Genomic DNA, 12,204 nt, shown 5'->3' with positions numbered 1-12,204 from the left:
TTTGCACTGGGCGGTGGGACGGGGGCATTGTGGGCTCGGGTGGCAATGGGAGCTGGCGGTGGCAGTCTCTTGGCTAGGGAGATGAAGTGCTTGTTGCCCTTTAATTCTGCTCAGAGCTTCGCCTGGGTCCCTTCTTGTTCTCACCAGACTGTTAACCCGTGGGAGGTGTTATAATCAGCAAGGGCCCAGCTGTGAACTGTCACCCTGAGCTGCCCAGGGCTCGCAGCCCCATCTCCTCATCATGGGGCCCAGAGACCCCGAGCTCCCCTTTCCCCCCAGCCCGGCTCGCAGCTGCCTCTCCATGCAGCGAGGGCTGCTCAGGGGTGTGTGTGTGTGTGTGTGAAATTGGGCAGAGGGGGGCGTTAATTGGGGCTGAGCCTGCAGGGTTGTGGCATGGGGAGGCATCTCACCATCCCAGCCCCTCCACTGCAGCCTGGGGGCCAGCATAGTGCAGCGTTTCCGCCGTGCATGCTGATGGGGTTTGCCCTGAGGTTTCACGCCGAGGCTCCTGGCAAAGGCAGCAGGAATTTCCCCCCCGAGCAGCAAGCGCTTGCGGTTAAACCGCCCCACCCCGGTGCCGAGGATGACTCAGGGCTTGAGCAGCGGCCGCTCCTGCTCTGGGCTCCAGGGGTCCCCAGTTCCGTCCCCGGCTGTCGGTCATCACATGGGCATTTCTACTCTGAGCAGCGTCTGAACCCCAGTGTCCTGTCTGGGCCAGCACCGGGGTGGAACCAAACCCAGAGCTTGAGCATCAGACATGCAGCCTGTGCCAGCCAAGCCCCGCTGAAATGGGCTTTAAGCTGCACAGGGCAGGCCAGGGTTTTGTGAGGCCAGATTTCACAGGAGCGCAGCTCCCATCTGGGTGCATCAAAGAAGTTTTGTCTGCTGCGGGGGTGACCCTCTGGGAGCCTGAAATTCTGGCCTTTAACTGCTCGGCCTGGCCAGTCCTGACTCTGCCCCGGGGTTTCAAAGAGTCTCTGTGACAGCCCAAGGGAGCAGCCAGGCTGGGCGGGCGGCTCAGGAGAGCCGCAGCAGCCCGGGAGCTGGTTAGGGCGGGGAGCCGGGATTCGGGTTCGGGGCCTGACTCTTGGCGGGAACGGAGGGTGACGCCAGAACTCCTGGGCTTCTGCCGAGCGCGTGCCAAATCCCATCCCCCCTAAACGGCTCCGGTTCCCTGGCGGTGCAATGGAGTTAATGCCACCCGACTTCGGACCGGGGGTGTTTGCTCACTCGAGATGCCGGGGCCCGGTGGAGCCCTGTGGCCCAGCAAAGGGGCCGGAACTCAGCCACTTCGTGACATTTGCACTTTAGCGCCGGCACAGGAGGTAATAAGCACGTCGGGCCAGACGGTGGTATTCAGGGGGCTGCCCCCCTGCCCTTCCCCTCCACAGGCCTCTGCCAGCATGGGCTGGGCATGCAGCCAGGAACCTCCCCCGTGGAAGGAGGAACAGGCGGCGGGGGGGGGGGGGGGTGCGCATGCGGGTGTGTGTGTGCGTGCGGGGGGGGGGGGGCGTTGTAGTAATAATGCAGGAGACTCTGAGGGGTTGGACAGGGGAGGGGCTGTGCCTGGACCCTGGGGCTTGATCCTTGTATTTGCAGTGACGCATTTCCAGCTCTGATGGGGCTGGTTCTTTTACAGCAGCAGCAAATAAATAATAATTTTGAAGCAAGAGGCAAGTGTGACGCTGCAGGTCACTGGGGGCACTGCCGGGGTGGGGGGCCCTCAGGCAGGAAGTGCGGCTGCTAATACCCCCCCCCGGGTGCTTGCCCCTCCACCCCCCTCAGCTCCCAGCCCTTCCACCCACCCCACTGCCCCTGATTCTGGTGCCTTTTGCTGAATATAGGGCAGGAGGCCCAGCAGCAGAGCACCTGGCCTGTGAATTGGTTTGGTTTATGTGTGAGCATGTCCATTGGCGGGTGGGCTGGGTTGGTCCAGGAGTGTCTGCATGTCTATGGGGCGTTTACAGCATGTGTCTAGGGTGGTGTTTGGGGGGTCTGTAGGGCTGTCTATGGTGGGTGTGCATATGGGATTATTTATGGGCTGTGTCTGTCTGGGGGCCTGACTATGGGGGAGGTCCTAGAACGTGTGTTTGGGGGCTGTTCATGGGGTCTGTGGTTCTCCCAGAGTTTTTATGGGGTGTCTGTGCCTGTATCTATAGGGAGCGTCTGGGGGGGTGCACTTGTTTATATAGGGTGCCTGTGTGTCTAGAAGGGACGTTTGGAAGGGTGTCTCTATCTGGGGTGTCGAGGATGTTTTTGTGCGCCTGTCGGGGTGGTGTTCATGGTGTCTATAGGGGGTTATTTATGGGGGTGTCTATGTCTAGGAAGGGGTGCTCTGGTCCTTTGATCACAGAGCCCTGTGGGGGCGGGGAGGGGTTATCACAACAGGGCCTACTGCCCGCTGGGATGGTTGCCCCCTCCATACACAGGTCCCAGAGGGATTAGGGGGATCATGGGGGGCACAGATCCCCGTGGCCAGGCTGGTATCTGAGCTGGGCTGAACTCGCTCTAAATCAGAGACCACCAGCCCCGTGCCAGTCAGGGAGGTGAGACTGGGTTTGCGCCAGGCATCGAGCCCCGTGCCCAGGGGACAGGAGCTGCTGACAACGGACTATGCCCGTTTGCCCCTCCCCCATCACAGACCATGGGGCAGTGAGGGGCGATTCCCCCCATGCTCCCCTCCCCCCGCCCCAGCTAACGTCCATGGGGCAGCAGGTTCAGTTTTTAGACTTTATTTGCTCATTTCTTTCCTATCAAAGCGCCCAAGACCTCGTGCTAACGGCGCCGATTCCCCAGCGGCTCCTGGGGATTTTATCCCTGCTCGGGTGCAGGGGGAGGGCTGGCCGAGTCCCCGGCATCCAAGGGAAGGGGAAGGGGAAGGGGCTCCGGCCGCACTGGCTGGGTCAGGCGACGACCCGCCCGCTAACCCTCAGCCGAAGACCGGGGCCAGTCCGGGAGCGTGGCACGGGCGGGAGCTCTGTCGGCGTGGGCTGTCCCCATTGTGCAGAAAGGGGCAATTAAATCCTCTCGCCTGGGGTCCCCCTCATGGCCCATCTTCAGCCCCCTGCCCCGCAGGGTCCAGCGCCCACTCCTCAGCACTCAGCAGCCTGTAGTTGAGTCTCCGGTAGCTGCAGACGTCCTGCCGGCGGCTCGCCTGCGTGGCCTCGTAGATCTGCCTGACCGCCGGGGGCAGGGGCTCGAACCCGCCCAGCCGCGCCAGCTCCTGGCAGTAAGCCCACTGCCGCCGTCCCAGCTGGTGGAAGTGCCTGGGGGCCGCGCCGGCCGCGAGGTGCTGCCGCAGCTCCCCCTCGGCGGCCGCCTGCCTCTCGGCGGCGCAGGGCAGGCAGCAGGCGCCCCGCAGCACCGCCAGGCAGAAGAGCAGCTGGCAGCGGAAGTGGGGGAAGGGGCAGATCTGCTGGCAGACCCCGATGAAGAAGAGGTCAGGGTGGTGCGGGGGCAGCAGGTGCCGGTACAGCGGCGTCACCGTGTGGGCCGTGATCCGCAGGCCCAGGCGGGCGGGCGCCAGGAAGGGGAAGCGGTACCGGTACCCGGTGCAGAGGATGAGGACGTCGGCCCTGTGCTCGGCGCCGTCCCCGAACTGGACCGTGTCCCCGGCCACGGCCACCGCCGGCGCTGCCTGCAGCACGTTCCCGGGCAGCGCGGGCAGCGGGGGCTGCCGGTGGCTCAGGATCACCCGCTGGGCCACGGGGGCCAGCTGCAGCGTCAGGTCCACGCCGGACGGGCCGGCCCCCAGCAGCACCACGGTGCGGCCGGCGAAGGGCTCCGGGCAGCGGTATTCGTGGCTGTGCAGCAGCCGGCCTGGCGGGAGGGAGAGGGGGGTGAAAAGGGGAGCCGCGCGGGTTCCCCGCCTCCCAGTGGGCTCCCCACGCACAGGGCTGCCCTACCCCACGGAGCGTCTCCCTCCTGCTGTATTCGCCAGGGCAGCCCATGCCCCGGAGCCCAGAGCAAAGGGCGGGTCACAGGAGGCTCTTACCTGGGAAGGTCTCCAGGCCGGGGATGGCGGGGACGAAGGGGTCGGAGTAGTGACTGCAAAGGGAGCAGAAAGAGGGACCCTATTACTGCTTCCTTGGGGCTGCCCTTTGGGGCCTGGGGCCCCCATTTACTTACAGAGGCCTCCCAGGGAGGGGGGAGTCTCCAAACTCCAGCCCAGGACCAGAAATTTGCTCACCCCCTGGGGAAGGGTTTTTCTGGGGCTCCCCCTTGACACCCCAGGGACTGGTCCATGACTGCCCCCAACACCCTGGGTTCCCCCACAGCCACGGTTTTTTACCCCCCCCCCCAGGTCTGGGCTTCCCCACAGCGACCCTCTGCACACCCTTAGGGACCCTTGCACCCAGGGGAGAGGCCTCTGCAGAGCACACAGAACCCGTGCAGAGCCGGAACCCCCCCCCCACGCACCCACCCACCCTGGCAAGTGACCCTGCTCAGCCCCTTTGCCAGCAGCTCCGAGGTGCCCACAGGGCAGGGGGCGCAGCAGCAGGAAACTGGGAGCGACCCCCCCACCCCACGTGATCACCCAAGGGCCTCACCCGCTGCAGACGATTACAGCATTGAAGCGCTCGGTCACTTGCACCGTCCGGTCCTGGGCCCGGCAGGCGGTGACATCCCAGCCGCCCTCGGGGCCCTCGGCCGGGCTCACGGCATCCACCAGCCATGAGAACTGGAAGGGGAGACAGGACAGGTCAGATCCAGCCATGGAACAGTAACAACCTCAGACGGGGACTGCCTGAGCAGCCCATGCAGGGGCCTTGGCTGGGCAGGGTCTCGGCTGTGTCTCTGGGGGGGGTCACATCCTGCCGGGGCGAGCAGGTGTCCGGTTTTCGACCCTGGTGGCTCCGGTCAGCACTGCCGACTGGGCCGTTGAAGGTCCAGTCCTCAGGGCTGCAGGGCTAAGGCAGGCGCGTCCCTTGGAGCACCGTGCTGCACCTCGGAAGCAGCCAGCCGGTCCGGCTCCTAAGTGTGTGGGGGGCGGGGGGCTCCATGGCACCGGCTCCCCCTGCCCCGAGCACCGGCTCCGCACTGCCATCGGCCGGGAACCTGCCTTAGCCCCGCTGTGCCGCTGACCGGGAGACGCCCGAGGTAAGCCTGCACGCCAATCCCAAACCCCAAGCTGCTGCCCCAGCTCTGAACCCCCCCAACCCAGAGCCCCCTCCTGCACCCCAAACCCCTCATCCCTGGCCCCAGCCCAGAGCCTGTACCCTGAGCCCCGAGCCCCCCCAACCCAGAGCCCCCTCCTGCACCCCAAACCCCTCGTCCCTGGCCCCAACCCAGAGCGCCCTCCTGCACCCCAAACCCCTCATCCCTGGTCCCAGCCCAGAGCCTGTACCCACTCCCACACCCCAGCCTCGAGCCCCACCCAAACCTGGAGCCCCCTCCTGAACCCGAGCCCGCATCCCCAGCCCAGAGCCCTCTCCCACACCCTGAATCACTCATCCCCAGCCCTACCCCTTCTGCACCCCAACCCCCTGCCCTAGCCCCGTGAAAGTGAGTGAGGGTGAGCGAGCCACCGAGGGAGGGGGAATGCAGTGAGCGGGGGGATGGGGACTCGGGGAAGAGGGGGCCTCGGGGAAGGGGCGGGGGTAGGGTGTTTGGTTTTGTGCCAATAGAAACTTGGCACCCCTAGCCGTGGCCCAGCTCTGTGCTCAGGCCCGGTCTCTGGGTGGAGGGAGTTGGGGGTCGTGTCCTGCCAGGGCCCAGCTCCGTGCTCAGGCCTGGTCTCTGGGTGGAGGGGCTGGTCTGTACCCCTGGGGGCGTCTGGTCTGTGCTCCTAGGGGGCCGTGTCCTGCCAGCCAAGGCCCAGCTCCGTGCTCAGGCTCCGTCTCTGGGGGGCAGGCAATGGGGATCCCCAGGCATTCCTGCTCCGCCCGGCCCCCCCACTCACCCTGATGTGCTCTCGGACACAGAAGTGGTCGGCGTAGCTTTCCAGATAGGCCAGCACGTCCGAGTGGTGCAGGAAGGACGGCAGGGAGGGGTCGAAGGGGAAGTCTGGGAACGCCATCACCTCCTTGGGCAGGTTGGTCCTAGGGGTGCAAACACGGGTTAACGCCCCCTCTCCTCGCCAGGAGGGATGTGCTGCCCTCCCCTCACAAGGTCCCCGTCCCCTCCTGCACCTGCCTGCTCTTTCCAGGGCTCGGCATCCCCAGGACTGGCCCATGTGGGTAGCAGAGGGTGCCCCACTGCAGCGGGGAATGGGGGAGGTGTGGAGAGGGGGCAGTGAGGAGACAGACCCCCTGGGAAGATGGGGGGGCTGGTCTCAGGGGAGGGGATCCTACCCCCACGAATACTTGGAGGCTTGGCAAGCTCACGGGACTCTGACGCTAGGAACAACTCCTCTGCCCCTGCCTGGTGCCCAGAAACACACGACGCTTGCGGCCCCACGCCGGCTACCTGAGGTCCCGGTACATGCTGGAGTGGATGGGGAGCCCGTCCGGGCTCTGCCCCGTCTCTTCGGTATAGACCCAGGTGCCCCCGACGCGGGCGGACGCCTCGAACACCACGGGGGGCGCAAAGGACTCGGGGCAGGCAGCAATGTGACGGGCTGCGCACAGCCCGGCTGCTCCTGCCCCGATCACCGCCACCCGCAGCTTCCCTGGGGCCGTCATCCCGCAGCGCGGCTGGGAACAGGCAAAGCAGGGGATGAGAGTTGGGGCCCAGGCCTCTCTCGCTCCCGCCCAGCCTTCCCGCTACCCAAAAACTCCCTGCAAATGCCACAACCCGCCAAAGTTCCCCATTGCCCCTCACCCCTAGATCTCTCCCGCCACTCCGTCCAAACTCTCCCCTCACCCACACCCCCATAACTACCCCCCACTTTTCCCCTCCTGCCTCCTCACTAGAACAGGCTCCTACCCCATTCACAGGCACAAAACACGTCCAAACCCTGCATGGACTTTGGCCACATCTCACAGACACTCAGCAGATTCCACACATGCCATCACGCTGCCGTAGTCACCAGGGGAAAAACTTTTGTAAAGAGTTTGGCACCCATATCCCCAGCACCTTCCCACCACTGACTCCAGACAAAGCAGTTACACCAACAGGGATCCCTTGCCCAGCACTGAGGTGCAGCTGCCTCTGGGGTGGAGTGTAAGGATTATTTATAGAGATGTAAGGGACATGGGGGAGGGGGATTTTTATGTGTGTATGTTTGTGAGGCCTAGTCTGGAAACCTTGGGAATATTGAGAAAAATGGAAAAGAAAGAGCAGTGCAAGAACTTTTAGAGTTGCTGCCCTTCAGTCCTTCAAAAGTGCTTTCTACTAATAACTCGGAGGTTTTTACAATTAATCAAATGTGTCTCTAGCAACACAAGTTTCTGCTATTTCTGCACGATAATATCAGGTCATTTCTGAGCCCACAGGATGCAACCTTCCTCTTTGGTTACAACATCGATAAGTGTCAGAGGGGTAGCTGGGTTAGTCTGGATCTGTAAAAGCAGCAAAGGGTCCGGTGACACCTTATCGACTAAGTGCTGTAGCTCTCGTGGGTGACTCCCCACTTCCTGGGATGCGTGTCGATACTGATGTGTTCTCGTGTCAATGGGTTTTTTTTTCTTGTTTGCTAACCGGCAAAAACATACACCCAAGTGCCCCAATACCAAGACTAAACCATTTATATTTATTCCAGATATATCCTAAACAGGGTTCGTTATGTGCTAACACATCTGATTCTTAAAGAAATAAAGAAAGTTTACTTCTGATCTGCAAGTAACCAGGTATTTCAACTGTCCCTCGCGTTTTCTAGCGGGTTTACAGGGTCAGGAAGTGAAAGATAACCCTGTTTCCAGCTGACACTGTGGGGGATATTCCCCCTCCGTGGGGCCAGGACACCGGTCTCTGACCAGCACAGCAGGGGAGGGGGTGGTCTCAGTCCCTTCGCCCCAGGCAGGGGCTGCCCCCCAGCTGCTCCCTGGGGCTCCGGCAGAAGGGACGCCCCTCAGTTCACCCTCCTACAGGCATAACTGGGGCTCCCACCCCACCCCGGGCATGGCTCATTGCCCGCCCCCTTTCAGCCCCACGGCTGCCCCCGACTCACCCACTGCGCTCAGACCCACATGCTCCTGCCTCGGTGGCACCCCATACCATGCTGGGAGTTGTAGTCTTCTGCTTCCTGCCCAAACTTGGCGCCGAGGTGTGGGGTCCTGTATCCCTGTCTGAACCTCCTCAGCCTCCCCCCCCACCCCCCGGGGAGACAGCAACCAACCCCCTTTCCAAGAGGCCAGAAGGGCTCCAGGGTTGGGTCCGGTGAACTGCAACCCGCACCAGTGTCTCCGCAGGCTCAGTGCGGCCGATGGAAATCAATACAACCAGCATTTGGAAGTTGGGTTATTAGGAGTTATGTCAAACGGCCTTAAATGTGCTGGAGACATAAAAAAAAAACGCTGAGCAAAGCTGGTGAAGTGGCGTGAGACTCGAGGTTGGAGGCGAGTTAGCGTTAAGTTACGACAAGCCCCCAGGGCATGTTGTAAACAGATTTGGGTCTTAATGACTCTTTTAGACGAAAGGTGGCTGTCTGTGGTGCTAATTACTGGGATGGCACTTACCCCTCAATGGAGCAACCGGGACAAGCGCGGCAGGAAGTGCGGCTACCCCAACGAGACCCTGCCCCACGTCCTGTGTGGATGCCAGCACCACTCCGGAGCCTGGCGGCACTGCCACAGTGGATGCCAGCACCATCCCGCCGTCCCTGGGGAAGGTCACCGTCGACTCTGCCATCCCTGGAATGAACAGCCGGCTGCGACCCGACATTGTCGTGACTGATGCGGAAGAGAAGAAGATCCTCATGGTGGACGTCACGGTGCCATTCGAAAACAGATCATTGGCCGTCCACGAGGCCCGAGCTCGGAAGGTGCTGAAATAAAGCCCGCTCATGGTGTCTGACACCATCAGGTGGTCCAGAGACATACACACAGAGCACATCATGGGACACCGTCAGTACCAGGTGTTAGGATATAGATATTCAGGCCTGTTGGTAAAGGCCTGTACTCTAAGAATTTAGGTGTATTCTTATCACTTAGCTAGTTCTAGAGGTATAAAAGAAAGAATCAAAATCACTGTCTGCCAGCGTAAGGGCCTTCTCTCACCGTGACAGTCTGAGGCCCTGTTCTTAGCCTAAGGCCTTTGGCTAAGCAGCAGAGGCAGCCATGAGCTGGGAAGCGACCGGTCACCTCCTCACATTCCAAACTAGTCACATTGAAAGAAGGTGCTATTGGGCTGTTAGGATACAATCCTGTCCTGATAATGCCCGTCACCTCCAGAGAAAGGGAAGTGCCTAGAAAATGTAAAAGGAAACTTAGTTTGAGAGCATCCTGTCTGGCAAGAACTCACTTATCAATAGCTGGGATGTGAAATCCACACTTCTGTATTGTTTTGTCATTATAGTTCCCACTTTGCTATTTTCAGAGTAGCAGCCGTGTTAGTCTGTATTCGCAAAAAGAAAAGGAGTACCTGTGGCACCTTAGAGACTAACCAATTTATTTGAGCATAAGCTTTCGTGAGCTACAGCTCACTTCATCGGATGCATACTACATCGGATGCATCCGATGAAGTGAGCTGTAGCTCACGAAAGCTCATGCTCAAATAAATTGGTTAGTCTCTAAGGTGCCACAAGTACTCCTTTTCACTTTGCTATTGTTTGTCTGTATAATCTCTGTCTGGTTCTGTGATTGTTCCTGTTTGCTGTATAATTAATTTGCTGGGTGTAAACTAATTAAGGTGGTGGGATATAACTGGTTACATAATCATGTTACAATATGTTAGGATTGGTTAGTTAAATTTCAGGAAAATGATTGGTTAAGGTATAGCTAAGCAGAACTCAAGTTTTACTATATAGTCTGTAGTCAATCAGGAAGTGGGGTTGTGTGTGGGGGGGAAATGGGAACAGGGAATGGGGGTGGGGAAATTGGAATTGTGTTTGGCTAAGGGCAGGAATGGGAACAGGGACACAGGTGTAAGGCTCTGTGGTGTCAGAGCTGGGAAGGGGGACACTAAGGAAGGAAACTGGAATCGTGCTTGCTGGAAGTTCACCCCAATAAACATCGAATTGTTTGCACCTTTGGACTTAGGGTATTGTTGCTCTCTGTTCATGTGAGAAGGACCAGGGAAGTAAGTGGGTGAAGGAATAAGCCCCCTAACACCAGGTCAAGTAATCGAGAACGCTGGTCAGGGAAACAACCCACTTCCTTCCCTGATGAACCAAGGGACGCACCCCACCCATGTACTGATTCACTACACCAACACTGACTTGGACTCTGAATAGAGTCTATGGGTGGCGTACCCTACATCACTTATCCACTGATGTTTTAAAAACTCCTGCACCCCAATCTGGGTCTCTGCTGGTTATGTGCTATGTATGCATCTTATGAACCTTGTAACCGACACCTGTAATCCCTCATAACCCAAGCCTGACCCCAGAGGTACAGTACCTTCCTTCTTCACTTGTGTAAATGAGATTTTAAACATTAACTTTAATAAAATTTTTAAATAGCCAATGAGGGTGTAGAAGGTATTTCAATTTAAGGTAGCCGAAAGATAGATCTGGTAAAAGCCAGACACTGTTAATTAATTAGCGATGCTATTGTAAGTGACTAGAAAAAGGGTAGCACACTAATTCTAGCTGGAGCTGAATGGGTGTCGTCTCCACCTCTCCTCGGACGTGCTCCGGGTGCTGGCCCAGTGACTGAGTGGGGTGAACGAGAAAAAGGATCGTACGTTGTGAGAGGGACCTGGAGGGTTTCAAGGCTGAAAAGCCACGGGGGGAGATGGCTGCTCCCAGCTACCAGGGGGATGGGGCCCATTAAGGAACCTGGATAGAAAATGCAGTGGAGAGAGCCTGTGGCGGGGACAGGGCCAGCTCTAGGCACCAGCCTAGCAAGCAGGTGCCTGGGGTGGCAAATGGGAAAGGGCAGCTTCCTGGGCGGTCTGAGCAGGGCACTGCGGTGGCTCCTCTGGTTCCCTCTTCGGCGGCATGCGGGTGGCAGCTTTTTTTTTTCCTTCGCTGCTTGGGGCAGCAAACAAGGTAGAGCTGGCCCTGGGCAGGGAGCAGCGGAGGCTGGATGTTAACAGCCGGGGGCGATGAGGGTAGTAAATCACCCCCCAGCGTCCCCCATACTGGGAAACCCCTGAGCGGCAGGAAGTGAGAAGGCCAGCACCCTCTCTGGTGCTGCACCAATCCTGGGCCAACCTCGATGGACATACGAGGGGGGGAGCACAGGGCAGCCCTGAGCTTCTCCACCCCCAGCCGGGCAGTTGAGGGGGAGCTGCAGGGCCGTGCCATGCAGCCTTGCTGGGACCAGACCCCCGACCCAATGCCCTGTGTGTCCCCCCCGTCACATTGATGCAATGACTCCTGGGGCCAGGAGGGACAGTGTCCTGCATGTGTTCCTCCCTGCCCCCCTTCCTCCCGCAAAGGATAATGACGCTGGTAACCCCATGGGCTAGTGCCCTGTAAGCCCCTCACCCACTGTAGCCCCATGGGGCAGTGCCCTGTGTGTATCCCCCAGCCCCACACATGGGCGGGGGTATGGGGGGAATGATCTCTGGCCTCCACATGGGGCAGTATCCTGGGTATAGCACCCCAACTCCTGCAGGGACCCCTGCTGGCCGGGGGTGTGTGTGTGTGTCCACGATTTGGGCAGTGACCCTTGCTGGCTAAGTGGGGCACCCTCCCCCCCCGGTTATCCCCCCCGACACCGAGGCAGTGACCCCTGGTGGCCTTTAAGCCCTGGGCCCTGGGAAGCGGGGTCTGTGCTTTGGGGGGGGGATAAAAAAGCCCCCCTCGCCCCTCCCCCACCCGGGGTTCTGCCCCCCCGCTTAGCCCCAGCTCCCCCCTCCCCAACCCCTGATTCGGCCCCACCCCTCTCCCCGCCTCCAGCTGTTTGACACCCCCCCCCCCCCGGCACAGTCAGTGTCCGCCCCCTGCCCAGACTCCGCCCCTCCCCCCCGCCCCGCCCGGGCGTTTAGGGCCAAGTCAGGGCAGAGTGAGGGCAATGCGGCTTTAGCGGGTACAATTGAGCATGTGCCTTCCGTGCTCCATGCGCATGCTCAGTCCCACCCAAGGCAGCGCGCGCGCGCGCGCGCGCGCGGGTTCATTGCTGCCGAACCCGCCTCGGGTCAGGCTGGGCCCCAGCGGACGGCCGTGCCCCGGGGCAGGCTGGGAGATGTAGTTCCTGACGCACCTCGGGCCGGAAA

The 12,204-nt window shown here is 60.4% G+C and overlaps 1 protein-coding gene and 1 long non-coding RNA gene across 2 annotated transcripts; one reads left to right on the top strand and one right to left on the bottom strand.

Moving 5' to 3' along the window:
- Positions 1-2,723: 2,723 nt before the first annotated feature.
- LOC141978872 (uncharacterized) lies at positions 2,724-6,919 on the bottom strand. Its single transcript, XM_074941211.1, is given in 7 exon segments — positions 2,724-3,819; positions 3,995-4,047; positions 4,551-4,681; positions 5,903-6,041; positions 6,409-6,635; positions 6,868-6,886; positions 6,888-6,919. Coding segments are annotated over 7 exon segments (1,377 nt in total). The 3' UTR covers positions 2,724-3,043.
- LOC141978874 (uncharacterized) lies at positions 4,834-9,453 on the top strand. Its single transcript, XR_012636435.1, has 3 exons — positions 4,834-5,100; positions 7,643-7,730; positions 8,513-9,453. It is a non-coding gene; the product is annotated as an uncharacterized LOC141978874 (long non-coding RNA).
- The last annotated feature ends 2,751 nt before the right edge of the window (positions 9,454-12,204 follow it).

The sequence above is a fragment of the Natator depressus genome, chromosome 28 (genome assembly GCF_965152275.1).
Source record: "Natator depressus isolate rNatDep1 chromosome 28, rNatDep2.hap1, whole genome shotgun sequence".
NCBI lineage: Eukaryota > Metazoa > Chordata > Testudines > Cheloniidae > Natator > Natator depressus.
Note: the sequence above shows the minus strand (reverse complement) of the source record. Positions and strands in the feature narration are given on the sequence as shown.